Source organism: Melozone crissalis, unplaced genomic scaffold, assembly GCF_028551555.1.
Source record: "Melozone crissalis strain CALT ecotype California unplaced genomic scaffold, PUWL_Pcris_2 ptg000088l_1, whole genome shotgun sequence".
Classification (NCBI taxonomy): Eukaryota; Metazoa; Chordata; class Aves; order Passeriformes; family Passerellidae; genus Melozone; species Melozone crissalis.
In genome coordinates, this window is record NW_026535865.1 from 4690383 (window position 1) to 4706153 (window position 15771).

The 15771-nt window shown below is 38.6% G+C and overlaps 1 protein-coding gene across 4 annotated transcripts in view; it reads left to right on the forward strand.

Annotated features, from left to right (window-relative positions):
* The window catches only part of EPS15L1 (epidermal growth factor receptor pathway substrate 15 like 1), a 46031-nt gene that overhangs the window by 13256 nt on the left and 17004 nt on the right, over nucleotides 1-15771 (forward strand). For 3 of the 4 annotated variants that reach the window (XM_054290992.1, XM_054290994.1, XM_054290995.1), the window contains 10 exons: nucleotides 270-342; nucleotides 840-1001; nucleotides 1795-1992; nucleotides 2259-2423; nucleotides 4268-4394; nucleotides 4511-4561; nucleotides 4949-5085; nucleotides 5993-6053; nucleotides 6389-6471; nucleotides 7920-8052. In XM_054290992.1, coding sequence (XP_054146967.1) covers nucleotides 270-342; nucleotides 840-1001; nucleotides 1795-1992; nucleotides 2259-2423; nucleotides 4268-4394; nucleotides 4511-4561; nucleotides 4949-5085; nucleotides 5993-6053; nucleotides 6389-6471; nucleotides 7920-8052 — 1190 coding nt within the window. The remainder of the gene's footprint in view (nucleotides 1-269; nucleotides 343-839; nucleotides 1002-1794; nucleotides 1993-2258; nucleotides 2424-4267; nucleotides 4395-4510; nucleotides 4562-4948; nucleotides 5086-5992; nucleotides 6054-6388; nucleotides 6472-7919; nucleotides 8053-15771) is intronic. The other variant, XM_054290993.1, reaches the window with a different exon arrangement.

Below are 15771 nucleotides of genomic sequence, written 5' to 3' on the forward strand. Positions count from 1 at the left end.
GTCATTAATTGTTGCTTTAATTAGTGATGAATTTCCTAGTGGTACCCTACAGGTCTGTCAGGTGACTTCAGAAGATTCATGATGGGCACAAATGGCATTTTTCAAAGAATAATTGATACCTATGCACCTTTTCTCCTTTCAAGAATACATGAGAATACAGGCTGGCATTTTTGTCTGCATGGTGTTTCCAGAATAATATTTAATTGATTTTTGCATGTGTGTTGTGTTATTTAACTAATCACAAATACATGTTCTTGTTTATCTGACAGAGAAAAATATTCTCTGGAGCAGGACATTAGGGAAAAGGAAGAATCAATCAGACAGAAAACCAATGAAGTTCAGGTAAAAACTCTTTATCATCAGTAGTTTTCATGTTAATCTAAGCAATATGCAGCAATTTAGCATTTTTTCTGTCATTCTTTCTTTCTTGGGATTTTCCTCTAACTAGCAGGAAAATATTTATTTTACTGTTCTCCATCAGAAATGTTTTCATCTGATGCTGGCTAATATAAGCATAGCATATGTGAACAGTTTAATGGCTTTTTTTTAGTGTTTAACTAACATGTAATTTAGGAAATCAATGTTTGGAGAGTTTGGTTTTGATAATTAGGATAACTCAATGCACTGTGCTCTGTGTCACAGTCCCTTTTCCTTCTTGTGAGCAGTGATTTATTTCCTGGTGTTTTACACAAGTTCCTGCAGAAACAAACAGACCAATGCAGGGTGTAGCCTATATGAGATAGAAAATATTCTGAATTTTATTAAGTTCTTTGTCTGTGGCTGATGCTTCCTTAAGCCAACAGCTAAATATGAGTTACAAGTTGTGGAATTTTCTTCAGGAGCTGCAAAATGATTTAGATAGGGAAACAAGTAACTTGCAAGAGCTGGAGGCTCAAAAACAAGATGCCCAAGACCGCCTGGATGAGATGGACCAGCAGAAAGCCAAACTGAAAGATATGCTGAATGATGTGAGGCAGAAATGCCAGGAAGAAACACAGGTGGTAAGTGGATGCTAATTTTCGACCAGGTCAAGAGTAAAATGTCTTCTGTTGAGGGAAATTCTATTTATTTAATGAATAAACTTCCTTTTAACCATGAATAGCAATTTTTACACAAATACAGAGGTCCAAGAAAGGATTTTGCCATCCTTAATACCTCCCTTAAAGGTCATAGGAGAAAGGTTGAACCTGATGATGTCCAGGGGTCCCTTTCCACAGGAATTGTTGTTCTGAGAATATATTAAACATTTATTCAGCCTCATAAGGCAGTTGAAAATCAGTAATCCTAACCCATGAGACAATCCATGGCAGTGGTGCTGGTGTGGATCACCCTGAATATTATCAGGATTGAGTTTTCAGGTGGATGCAATTGCCAATGTTACCTTAAGGTAGAAACTTCCTGTGTAAGGAAGTCACAGAAGAAAGTGTATAAGGAGGGTTATAAACAACTCTGTAATTTTAACTCTTAAAATCAACATCAAACTACTTGATAAATGTTTGAATGGGACCAAGTTCTGAAGGTGAACATCTAGGAAACAGCTTTTGATTACCTTTATAAGTAGTGGGGTATTTCTCTGATTTAAAATAGTATTTCTAGGTTTTATTGAATGTGCTTTTATCAAGGATTTTGTGCAACAGCAGAAGCAGCATGCATTTCTTCATATTAAGTTCAAAATATTTTCCTTAGTCAATGATAGGTTGCTGTACCACTTTCTATTACTTATTGTAAATTCACCATTTAATAACTCCCATTTATTCCAAATTTCACTCTGACTTTTCTACTGTGTTGTTTCAGATTTCATCACTAAAAATGCAGATTCAGTCTCAGGAATCAGATTTAAAATTACAGGAGGATGACCTTAATAGAGCAAAAGCAGAGCTGAATCGCCTCCAGCAAGAAGAGACTCAGCTAGAGCAGAGTATCCAGGCTGGAAAAGTGCAGCTTGAAACAATAATCAAATCTTTAAAATCAACCCAGGAAGAAATAAACCAGGTATTCACTGTGCTTTATATCATTTTTTGCTTCTTGAAATGAGTTGAAAAATTATTTTTCAGAGGGGGGAAAAAGTCCTGGTTCATGAAAAAAGCCTTTTTGACTGGTGTTTAATAGGTAAATTCCTGGTTTGAGTTAGGAAGCTTTCAATTCTGTTGGGGGTAAAATGCAACTGTCAGGCACCAATGTTTAAGGAGACTGTAAAAATGACAGTGTTCTTAAGTTAAAAATGACAGTGTTCATGCTAAAACATTTTTCCCTCTCAGGCAAGAAGTAAACTCTCTCAGCTGCAAGAGAGCCATCAGGAGATGAATAAGAGCATTGAAGAATACAATGAAGCTCTCAATGGGATTCATGGTGGGAGTCTGACAAATTTAGCAGACATGAGTGAAGGCCTTGGGCAGACAGAAAGAAGCAATTATGGAGCTGTGGTAAAAAAAAAACCATTGTTATTTAATATATTTTACACTAATTAACCTTCTGACTTGCACCTTATCTGAAGTATTGTTTAGCTGGTATTTGGCACATGGTCTTGTGGATTTGTAACCTGTCACATGCTCAGTCCCAGGTGAGAGGTGGGGCTTTATTTCCAGTTTAGTGTTTCATTTTTTCTTCTCCAGTTTATCAAGGTGAAACCTTCTTTTGCTGTAAATTTTCCTTTATCATGTATTTCCTTCTTATTTCCAAAGGAAACTTTACAAATTTCTGCTTTACATTGAGCTATATTTGTTACACATCTCATATTCCCTTTCTGAAAGGATGGTTCTCTTGTGCTTAAATAATTACAGCATCATCTTTCTCATTTATTATGTTTTTATTTAATCAGCATTTTTTTTCCCCAAATAATAAAATCTTTCAAGTTCTTAAACATTTTTCTAGCAAATTTCTTTTGGGTATCTAATGTTGATTTGGGTGTTAAATATTCCTCTAAAATACAAGAATTTTCTTTTGTTTTTTAAGCCTTGTTTTAAATATGAAAAGATAAAAGTTGCATACATCTATGTGGCCCTTCCTCATTATGGAATCATGTTTACTGTTGTAAGCACAGAATTTGCTGTGGGTTTAGTATGAAATTGAATATATAATGTGTTAGTAAATATTTACTAGCCATTGTTTTTACAGAGCAAGTGTAAAGTACTGCATAAAGGCAGCAAACTGCTCAAAAGAAGAACAGTGTAGATAAAAACAGTACGTTGAGAAATGTACTAAAGGTCTTAAAACACTTCAGTGCTTAGTTTCTGGGCTTGCATGGCTTGCATAAATATATTTAATTTCCAGTGAAAACTTCCAGATGTTTTCTTGCAAAACCCAGGAGCCACTTACTGGCAGAGAACACCAGCCTATGTTCATAGCAATTTTTTAAACCATTGTGCCACTTTCCTGTTTCTCAACTCTTCCTTCCTCTTCCTCCTCTCCCCACCTCCCTCCCGCTGTTCTGAGAAGTATCAATTAGAATATTTTAATTTACATTTTGTATAGGGATGAAAGAAATCCTGGCTCTTTCTGCTGTTGGGGGCAGTGTGAGTGGGTAGTTATTTCTGGATATTCCTTATGTTGGGATGGCTTCCAGTGTCCCTGGAATTCTGCTGGGCAGGTGCTGTCTGCACTTGGGGTTTCACCAGAGACCTCCAACCATACCCGAGCCAGGGGTGTCATTCAAATGAATGAAGAGGTTTCATAACTTCAGTTTGCTGCTTGTTCATGCAGGGTATTTTCTACAACTTGCCAAATGTAGATTTGGCCTCTGCTGAGAAAGCTCTTGTCATCAGAATGTTGGGGAGACTCTTCCTGCATGCAGTGCTTTGTCATGGGAAATCAGTATTTGGAGCTTTAAGCTCCAAGATGAGTTAACAAGAAGCAATTTAGTATCTGACTACTCAATAGTAATTTGCTGTATTTGTAGTTCACAGATTATTTTTGTATCCTTTTTAAATAAGTGTCTTACCTGAGCTATAATGGCAGTCAAGAATTTTTTGATAGTTTGGGGCTGGTTTGCTTTTGTTATTAAAGTATTTGAGAGTTGAATTTACTAATATGGGGAACACTTTAACATTTAATTGCTATTTGTACTGTTATCTTTTGGTGTTCTGTGTAGCCTTGGGGTACACATTTCCTTCTCCTTAGAAGTCACATATTCAGAAATTTCTTTAGGAAGTAATTGTAAAGACTGTTCAACAGGAACCAAGATAGCATGCAATTTCTGCTTAATGGCTAACTGGGCATTTTTATTTTTATCATGACAAGCTGTTGTGACGTTTCTCCTCTTAATTTTTAGGATGATCCATTTAAGAATAAAGCCTTGATGTTTACCAATAATACACAAGAATTGCATACAGACCCATTCCAGTCAGAAGATCCTTTCAAATCTGATCCATTTAAGGGAGCAGACCCCTTCAAAGGCAGTAAGTGACAAGTGCTTATCTAGGACCTTGAAGGTCAATTGTTGAGTAAATGATATTTTCACAAACTTATCTTGCTAAATAGTAGATAAAACAAATTGTTTTTCTCTTCTGCATAGGTGACCCATTCCAGCATGACCCCTTTGCAGAGCAGCCACCTGCTCCAGCAGGTAATAGCCCTTTTTAATGACAGGACAGGTGTGGTATAAACAATTTGTAGCAAAACACAAAGATTTACAAACACAAAGGAAGCAAAAAGGTTTCCCTGGCTTCAGATTTTTGGTTTAAAAGTGTGGGAGCATAGAAACCCAACAGGGTGTGCATTCAGAATCAATATGTTTAATGAGAAGTGTGTAACTCTTTATTAAATCTGAAAGCTTCATATAACACGTTCAAACTTAGTAAATACCCTCTGTAGGGAGTCTCTGGAAATCTTACCAGATTTATCAAAACATTGTGTTTGTGTAAGAAAAATTGTATCAGTGAGTGTGAGGTCAAATATAAAATATTCTTTATAGACACACCAGTGCTACACTGTATTTACCTTTTCATTCTAGATCCCTTTGGAGGAGATCCATTCAAGGAAAGTGACCCATTTCGTAGTTCTGCCCCTGAGGATTTCTTCAAGAAACAGGTGAAGAGTGACCCATTTACCTCAGATCCATTCACAAAAACCCCCACTTTACCCTCAAAGGTCAGTAATTTTTAAATCTACACTTAATAGATTTCTTTACTATTGACAGGCTTATTGTCTGAAAGCTAAAAGGAGTGAAATAACACAAAATACTTTTTTTCCTAACTGATGAAATATCATTAATTGTATTCTTAAAATGTAAGTATGGATTGTTTAGGCAATCAGCAGTGTTCTCTCTGGTTCCATGATAATGAGGTACATTCACCATGAAGGAACTTTAAGGTGGATATTTTTCCTCTCTGTTGGGAATTTCAAAGCAGCAGCACCCGCTCATTCCCACCATTCCCTCCATCCCAAAGATTTCTGCAGTCATGTAGTGAATGAGATGGAGGAGCTGCTCTGGCTAAAGGATTCCTGAGCCCTCAGCACAGTGGAGGGACTGCACAGAACACACTTGTTATAGCCAAAATTGCAGTTCTAACCTGTCCTGATGTGTGTGCTTGTTTGGGGGGGGGGGGAGTATGATTTTTTTGGTTTTGTTTTTATTAGTATTTTCCTCATTCTTATGCAATTGGAGTGTTGCTACCTAAGACCAGTTTCAGTCTGTGGGAAGCCAGCTTTTATTTAAGTACAATCCTATACTGCAAGGCAAATTGACTTGTGAAACTGAAGAGCAGCTGTAAACACCATCTGTTTAAAAAGAAGCAGTATACAGACTTTGAGTTATTAATAATATAAATGCATAACCTGAATATTCTGTCTGTTACTTAAAGACTAAATGCAATTAGCCAAATGCACGAATAATGTAAATTTCATACAATGAGTTGATTTTATCCTGCTCTGTCCACTGAATAGAGTGGTCTGAAAGTGGAAACTATTTGTCTTAAAGCAAGAGATTTTGATAGGCATGAAATGGTAAGTGCACAGTCCAGCAGAAAATTAATTATGTATATCTGTTCTTATTTAGCCTGACCCTTTTGAAAGCACTGATCCTTTTACGTCTTCCAGTATCTCTTCAAAAGGTCCAGGTAAGAAATAAACATTTTATAATGAGGTATCTTTTTATGAAAGAAGAATCAAATATAAGAGTTGAGAATAAAGAGTCTTGTGAACCATTGGCAAAAATGTCATGATCTTGTGACAGTTCATGAAGGGTGTTTTTGTGGCACTATGTCTTGTTTTCTTCTCATATTTTCCAAACAACTGGTAGAAAACCTTTTGTTTTGTGGAATTCTCTTTGAACATCTCATGGCAGGTGTGTTTTCATGACCTGCCTAGTTTTGTGCTTCATTGGTACCACTAAACATTTCTTGTAATTCTTAAGTATTACTCAAAATAACTTTATTTTCTGCATCTGTTCCAGATCCATTTGGAACACTGGATCCATTTGGAAGTGGTGCTTTCAGTGGTGGTGAGGGATTTGCAGACTTCAGTCAGATGTCAAAGGTAAAGGTTAAAAGGAAAGCAACTGTCTTTTTAAAAATCTATGTACAGACACTTTCTAAAAGAGTGTGATGTGATTGTAACTTTTTAGCTGACAGTCTGATTTTGTTAATTTTCTTTCAGTCACCCTCACCAGCTATATAGCAAAGAATTTTCCAGCCATGTCAGATATGGCAAAGTCTTACTAAGACTGGTAGATTCAGTAGGGATAATTAAATTTTTCACAAACATTTTCAATTACCCGATCAGGAAAATTAATTAACTTCTAGTTTTAACTTGTAAGAAGAGGCAGTTGTTGCAGATATTAATATATTTCAGTGTCCAGCCTTCATCTAAGTCCTGGAATTTGCTTCTTGGTTACTTCATAGTAAGTATCCTGACTTGTTTCTAAGCTTACCATAAAATCATTAAGGTTGGAAAAAGCCTCTAAGATTGAGTCCAACTTTTAACAAAATATTATGCAACTTAATAAATGTAACCTAACCTTACTCCACTCTTAACAGTCAGTCAGTCTCTCCCATGTTTTAAGTGTGCAATTTCTGTTCACTTTAAATAGCAGATGAAGAAAAAGCTTCAGGACACACATGAAAAAAATGGGTAATTGGAAAGGCCTTGGTCTGCTTTCCTGAGGTGGAGTTTGGAATTTAGTTAACTCAGTGCCCAACTCCTTACATTAGTTCTGCAGTAACACTTGAACACTGTGGAGTAAATGTTAAAAACAAAATAGGTTCTCATTTCCCTTTGACTAATTACATTTCTTGGTGGTTGTTTTTCCTCTTCTAATTTTTACTGTTTTGGTGAGGGTTTTAGCTCTCCACTAGATGGCAGCAGCCTTCACCAGTAGACATGGCTGCTTGAGGTAGAAATTGTAGCAAAGGTTTGACTGCATTTTTTACCTTTTTCACAAAACTCCTCTTTCTTCATTTCACAACGATAAATTTCCCTGCATGGCACAATCCTTTTGTGCTTCTTAATCAGTAGGAGAGTCCTTTAGAAAAGCTGGAAGATTTAAACACATGCTTTTTTGGATATTCCCTAAGGTTTTGATTAAAAGTTAAATACTTATGTGTAACTTCAGAAAAGTCTGGAATAAAGTTATCCCTTCTGCACTGTTTTTCCAGGTTCTGTCGTGGTTCTGTTTATTAGAGTGAAGGTCAGGCTGTGGTATTACTGTTCATTGCCAAATAGTAAAAAGTAAAGTTTTACTTCCTTTTATTTCCTCATCAGCTTTTTTGCTAGGACTAGAAGTTCTAGAAGTACTTAAATGATTAAAAGCATAAAGTCTTTGAATATTTATGGAATCTTAGCCTCCTACACCACTTAAAATTCTGTACATCTGCCCTCAGGTTTTGAAGTTAATGCTTTTACTTGACTTAACCTGTAGCTTCATGAAACCACAGGTGTTCTCCAGTGTGCTTACATCCCTTTTCTTTTCTTTTTTTCTCATGTAGTCAGTACCTTCAGACCCCTTTGCCTCCTCTTTTGGAGGGGCAGGATTCACAGATGACCCTTTCAAAAGCAAATCAGACACACCAGCATTACCACCCAAGAAAAATATCCCTCCACGACCCAAGCCACCCAGTGGTAAGGAGGTTTTCTTCTTTTAAAAGCTTCTTTCAATTTGCAGTGTATTGCTGGATACAATAACTTGACAGTCTACTGTCTGTCTTACATTTCCATGGAGGAAGATGTGAAGTTATTGGTAAATTGACAAAATGATCAGTAAACCAGCCTGAAACTCTTCAAAGTGGAAAACAGATGATGAGAGTGCTATTACAGATCTATAAAATCACATGTGCAGGAAAAAACAGGGGGAAAAAATGTATTTTCTAAGTAGGCAACATATAAGATTAGGAAATGGCATCTTTAAAATAAAGAGGTTTGTTTTTATATGGTAATATAAATTCAGGATTTATTTCTGTGTTTGCCAGAGAGTATGGTGAATGCCAAAAAGTTTAAATAGTCTTAAAAAAACCTCTAGATAATTCTCAGAAGAAACAGAGACAACAGGGTGTCCCAAAAGCCAAAATGCTGGCTCCAGCTCCTTTGCAGCTGAGTAGCAAGGCAATATGACTATGGCTGCATCTTTATCTGGTTTTGATGTTCTTCCTGAGGCATCTGCCACAAGATCAGGGTGCACAGACCTGTCCTGATCTGTCTGTCCAGGTAGGATCATTCTTGCATTTGCACATTACTGTGTGAATTAACAGAAGACACTTTCTGAATATATATGGCTTTGTTCCTGCTTCAAGTCCATTATTTATGGAAATCTGGAGGATATATAAATCTCATTAATTAAAAATAAGATCTCTCTCAGTGGAGCTTCAATTTCTGTTCTCCCTGCAGTTGTTTTCAAGATATTCAGCTACCACTGAAACTGTTTAAAGAACTGAAGCCATGTAGTTTCAAGTCTCCTTTTAACAACAATGGCTGAGTTCAGTTGCTATCAAGAGGGAACTTTCAGTTGGCTCAAAAAAAAAAAAAACCAGAAGCTAGATGCTGCTTATGGATGTATAGTCAAAGAATTTTTCACTAAACACATTGATCATCTTGTATTTATATATCCACAGACAGTATTAGGAAGCATAGAACAAAAAGAACAGATCCATCTTTAATGTCTCCTGCAGTGTGTGGGTTCTCTGCCTTTCTGTTGGTGCATTTTGGAGCAGAGCAGGCAGCCTGTTTGTGACAGCTATTGTTGATCTGGCTGGTTTTGCAAAGCAGTTATTCTAGAACAAACTCCTTGGATAATGTGAAAAGTGCTTGCTTATCACCAAGGTATCCTTAATGTCATTACCTATCCCATAAATTGATCCAAGACATGAAAGATACCATTTCACACAATACAAGCAGACCATTGCACCAATATTAGTTTGTTCCTGTTGCTGTGATTTTATTGCTTAAGAGATTATGGTGCACCCAAAAACCCTGAAAACAACAAATGAGAGGATTTTATAGGTGAGTATGCATGTAAAGTTGTCAGGAAATGCTCTAGGATTGTGAAAAAGCCTTTGAAGCAGTTTGTTTTATGCTTGCTTTGTGTATTTTCTACTATTTTCTGCTACTCTACTAATGAGCTTTCAGTAATTTAAAAAAAAACCCCACATAGTGTCATGTTGACAAATATCCATCACTAGGACAGACACGAACAAAAGGAGAAATAGAAATGCTGAAGGGAATCTTGTTTCACATTGTGAATGATGTTTTCAAGGAAAGAATGCAAATGGCCATCTTTCAAAAAAATATCTACACAAAATATCTTAGAGTTAACAGGGCCTATATAAAGTTGGATGATTCCAATAAATACTAGATATACCCATGTAATCTCTTATATGTAGTTTCTTTCTATTTCTTGTTAGAAACATGATTACTCTTAGCAAATGCAGTGTAATAGTAGCAGGAAAGGTGAGTACTGACTCACCTACATGAGGATTTTTGGGTTTCTGTGTCCTCATTCCCTCTTTTGTACATACTGAGGAATTTGGGGAATATTCAGCTGTATTAATATGCTTCTTATTTAGACATGTGCACTCAGCCTTTAATCAGTTGGTTAAAAATGGTTTAAGTGTGTCTCTTCCCCCTTTCTAGGGAGATACAGTATTTGTGAGGTTCCACGCTCTACCAAAAATGTTGTTATGATAAAATAGGCTAAGGAGGAAACAACAGGTTTTTTTTTTAAAGCAAATGAGCCTCGTGTGTTTATGCAGCTCTACTCCTCCCTTCCTTCCACAACTAAGGCAATCTTCAGTGGTTACTTAAAGCATGAGAAATTATATGGTAATATAGTGTGATTGTAGCAAGAGATACGGGCATCAAATGTGTGTTAGAGTGCCTCAGCAAACAAACAACAGGCACAAAGCTTCCGTTGTTTCTTACCTTTCTTATTGGTCTCTTTAATTAAAAACAAGTAAGTGATAAAGATCTTGCTGAAGGACGAATAAACGCTAATTATTATCAGACAAACCTGTAATTTGCCTTTCTGTTCCATGGTTGTACTCTTTTTAGTAAAACTGTTCTTTCTATTGGGGGGGGTTAATATTGAAAAACACTTTTGTGGTTTGGTTGCATTTTGGTAGGCAGGTGCAAAAAGCTCTGAAAGGAAACTTTACTTGTCCTCAAACCTCTGCACTCAAGTAGAAAATATAAATACTTTTGCAGAGCGTTGGAAGCTGTCTGATTTCCCAGGCTTTTGATAGTGGAAACTAAACAGGATCCACCAAGGATTGTTCCTGATTAGGCCTGATTTGGTGCTTTTCTTTATGTGAAGCTTTTGCATGTGACATGCAAACATTGTGTGATGTCCCATTGAGGGATTGCACTATGTCCTGGCCTAAAGTGTGCCACAGTTCTCACTTTGCCCATGGGTCTCTTTTTTTGTCCAGATGAATGAGGAGTTTGACATCAGGTCTCATTCCTTCATGAAAACAAAGAGCAAACCCTTGCAGCTGAGCACAGGATCAGGAAAACACTTAAAATGTCATGTCCTGAGTTGGAAGGGACCCATAAGGATCATGGAGCCAAAGTGCTGGCCCTGCACAGGATACCCCAACAATCTCACCCTCTGAAAGGCTGCAAGCATTGTCCAAGCACTTCTTGAGCTCTGCCAGCCTTTAGGCAGTGCCCAGCAGCCTCGGGGGGCAGAACCTTGCCCTGAGCTCCATGCCAAGGCCTGGCACAGCTGCAGCCCTTGCTGGGCTCCTGTCCCTGTGCCAGAGCAGAGCTCAGCCCCTGCCCCTGTGCCTGCCCTGGGGAGGAGCTGCAGCCCCCGAGGAGCCTCCCCTCAGTCTCCTGGGCTGCAGCTGAATGAGCCAAGTGCCCTCAGCTGCTCCTCAGCCCTTCCCCAGCTCCGTGTCCCTCCTCTGGGCACTCTCCATCAGCTTTGGGTCCTTCTCGTGGTGTCCAAAGTGCCCCCAGCACTGGAGGTGTGGCCACCACAGAGAAGAGCAGGAGAATCCCATCCCTTGTCAGGCTGGTGATGCCAGGCCTGGTGCCCTCCATGGTGACACTTTGGGCTGCTGGGGCACACTGGTGACTCAGATCCAACTTGCCACCAACCAAGGACTCGCTGGTCCCGTTGCACATGGCTGGTCCACAGCCTCTCATTCCCAGTCTGTCCTGCATCCAGGGCTGCCCTGGCACAGGGGCAGGATCTGGCACTTGACATGTTACATTGAGGATTGCCCAGCCCTTTCCTTTGTCAAGATCTCTGTGCAGCATATCTCTGCCTTTAAGGGAGTCAACAGCTCCTCCCAACTACGTGTCATCACCAAACTTACTTAAGTCTGCCTTCCAGTCCCACATCCAGGTCCTTCATGAGGAAGTTGTCGAGCACAGGTCCTGAAACGGAGCCTTTTGGACACAACCTGTGTCTACCATTAGTGATAGTCAGAGCAAGAGGCCTTCAGATGTACCTGGAACGACCTCTAAAAGGAGTTTGTGGTTCAGGGGAGCTGCTCTCATATCCAGGTTCTGGACACAGTCCTCACACAGAGTGTAGAGAAACTTCTCTGCTGCTGCAGGGGGTGTCAGTAACAGGATTGCAGTGGGTCATCAGGTCTGGTCCTACACGTCCTGACCTGTTCTGCTTGTCAAGTGAAAATGGGTTGGTTTCTTTGGTTTTAGTTGATATTTTGGTTTTTTCCACAGCTGGAACATTGAGGAGCAGCTGTGATCTGAGTGTATTAGCAGGTAGTTCAGTTCACAGCTCTCTGTGAGAGGGAAAACCCTTATTGTGTGGCATGGATTAGGCACCCTGAGATCCGTATCTTTCCTTTCTTGAATAATGAGATTAAGAGAGGAGATGACAATCACAAGATTATTTAATTAGATTTGTATCTTGGGTAGAATCTCAGCTTTATGCTAGCTTTGTTCATCATAAATAATTTTCTTTTTTTCTTACTCTATTGTTGACCAGTCTGTCAAGATCTTTGAGATGTTTCAGAGTCCTAATCTGATCCTTGCTTGGTCCAAGAGAAATCTCATGTTTGTTTTTATGGTAAAATACTCTTATTGTGTATTTATTCAGTATAACTGTTTGGAGAATCTTTAAAGAGAATTGGAGGAAGGTTAATAATTCAGTGAATCCCAGCTGAGACTAGCAAGGGGAGGGTGTTCCAGAAGGAGCAAACCTAGATACTCATGTGCCTCAAAGCTCCAACTTACTGTTTCATGAAAAGATTTGGAACATCACTATCTGTCCCATACATGGTTTAAGATTCTCTTTAGGTTGAGGAAGATCAGCCAAGAAAAAGTTCTTTAGCTCTTCTGACAAGACTCTTCAAATGAAAATCCCCAAGAGAATGTGTGCATGTTCTTCAGTAAGGTATTAATCTCCATGAAGAGATTTGATGTTCCCCAGGTGCTACTGGAGAATTTGCAGGTTTCTTTGGAGAAGAGTGGAACATTTTGGAAATTTATTGATGTTATACCTTGAGTAATGCTGAAAAAGCACCGAAGAAATGCCAGTGCTTTGTGTAATGAGCTGTGATAAACAGAAAGCAAATAATAGTAAAGTATCTCAGCATTCTTAAATAAAGGTGCCCTGTGACAAGGATCTACATTCCCACTGCACATTATTTTCTCAAGCTCCCTTAAAACATTGCTGAATTTTATAGATTTATAAGGACATTTTACTTGCTGGCAGAGCACTGCCTGTGGTGTTCAGCACTACCGAACTTCTGGTTGCTTTATATTTCTTATGCAGCTTCTCAAGCTTTATGGGACTTAGGTGTAATTAAGGATAAAAAAATATGAAAGAACTGGTAGACTGAAACCTGTCAGTTAAAATGGCTCTGGTAGGTTCTCACAGATTAAAAATTATGTTTTCTGCTGTGAGCTGCAGATTGAAATCAGTCAAGAGTTCGCCGCTAACTAGTTTCTAGGTAAAAGTTGTTGATTACAGAAAGAGAGAAACAGATTTTTTTTTTCTTTTTCTTTTTTTTTTTTTTTTTTTTTTTTAAAGTACAGGAAGTTGCTGTGTGGGTGTCAGTGATTGGGTTATAAGTAAATGCTTTGATCGTGGGACCTAGTGCTTATGCCCCACCCTTACCACTTCCTTTCAGCGCAGCCCCATGCATTCCACATTTGCGGTTATAGACGCGCTGTTAACCAGTGAGATTAACCACTACTGACAAGCATCTGACACATTACTCTCTATGCTCTGGACTCCTTGTCAGGCCCTGGAGTTCCTGAAGGAAGCTGCTCTATCCAGGGAGGATGAGCAATGCTTGACCCCTCCTGTTACAGCAGCAGGTTGTGCCTTGCCTTAGTGATGCTGTACGTTAAGGGTGTGAGGAGAGGACACGGGCATTGAGCTGTGTGGTGCTGAATCTGCCTTCTGTGTGCCCTTTCGGACATGAGAGTTCCTTCCCCATCAGGTTAGCACCACAACAGGAGTGTGTGTGACCTGGGGACAAGGCACACCAAGTTGTAGGATACGATCAGATCCCAATGATACCTTGCATTTATCGTCTTGGGTTTTAGCACTGAGTATCCATGTAGGGAGAGGTAACACGCACCCAAGTGCCAGAGAGATAATTTAGTGCCTTTAAGGCTGCTGGTGCATTCAGTGACCCATGCTCCATACCCACCACTCTGTATATCCTGTCATTTTAGTACCATGCAGGAATATAGCTGATGTCACACATGCTGGTTGCCATCCTCCAAACAAGTGTCACTGGCCCTGCTCAACTAATGATGGTCCGGGTGCACATGGTTGCTGGAGAAACTCACAGATAACATTTTTTGCCATCAAGAAGTTTGGATGAATGGGATTCTGCCTTCATCCTGATTCCAGGAGTGATGGATGAGGTACCCAAATTTCAGGATGCATGGAGAACCCTAGAGTAGGTTCAGAATGGCTTCTGATGCAAAAGTCACCCTGAAGCCTCCAAAGTGGCACCCTCAATGTTTCCATCACTTGCACCATGCTTACCTTTAAGATCCTTCCCATTCAAACCGTTCTGGGGTCCTGTGATATTAGTGGAAGAACCTTCACCACAGAGCAAACCTTCAACCTTTCTTAAATTTTTATTGCTTGCTTATAGTGGTTTTCACCTTTTTAGCTATGAAAGAATAAAAGTCCTAAAAACACAGGAAGAAAATACACTTTTCAATTTCAGCGTGCTGCTTTCTTACAATGATTATTTAATAAACACAATTATTTTAAGAATTTTTATTATTAAAATAAATTTTAGCTTGTGTAAATGTTATCATTTATATTGTTATCGTATATTAGTGAGTAATACAGGTAGTGAATATTATATTAATAGTGAACTTTTAAAATGCTAATGAACTTTAAAAATTGAGTTTTTCTTTGGGGCATCAATATGTAAATAGCAGAAAAATACAATGTAACTTGGAATGTATAGAATCTCAGATCATTAAAGGGACATTAAAGATCATCCAGCTCTAACCCCCCCTGCCTTGGGCAGGAACACCTTCCACTAGACCAGGTTGTTCCATTTCCAGGGATGAGGAGTCCACAGCCACTCTGAGTAAATTTAAAGGAATAACATATTGAATTCATCCTATATAAGAAATAAATTAGTGGAGTTCCTTAGCTGCTGTTTGAAATACAGGTGTTAAAATGAATTCCATTGGTAAATTACTATTCCACACTGCACATGGGGAGTTTGTCAAAAAGCTTCAGCTTTGTTTAGTGATCCATTTATTTTTTGTAGCTCTGGTCTATGATGGTAACTGAATATTGGCTTTTCAGAGGTTAGTGGTTAACACCTCTGTATTAACCTTTTTGAGTTAAGGGCTTCAGTTTTGTTCTCACAGTGTTTTTATTCCTTCCTATGGTTTTGAAATGTTAAAATACTGAAAAAATATAGGGGACAGTAGTTTACCTTGGGTTAGGAAACATGACACATCCCTCTGAGAGACCTGGTTCTGTGGAGTTCCAAACCTTGGTGCAAACACAAAGGTTTGCAGAGTGTTTGAGTGACTAGAAATTATTACAAAATAATAGTAATGATGTTGCTGATCATAAATTTAATCAATCAAGGTGTTAGGGTTCAGTATTCCACTAAATCACTGATTACAAGACTGCTAGATGCATTTTGCTGTCCTACCAAAAAAGACAGAAAAGGCTGATTCAAGCAAAATCTGGCTGATAAACTCCTGGCTCTTCATCTTGCCAGTTGGCTGATGAATGATATCTGAACATGTAGGTAGCTTAAAAAAATGAAAAGGGGTCAAGGGTTTAAGATCTTAACAGGTCTTCAGGATGTTAATATTGTGTTTATTGAACCAGTCTGCAGACTTACAGCAGTGCTGAATGTTGTAATCCATCACCTC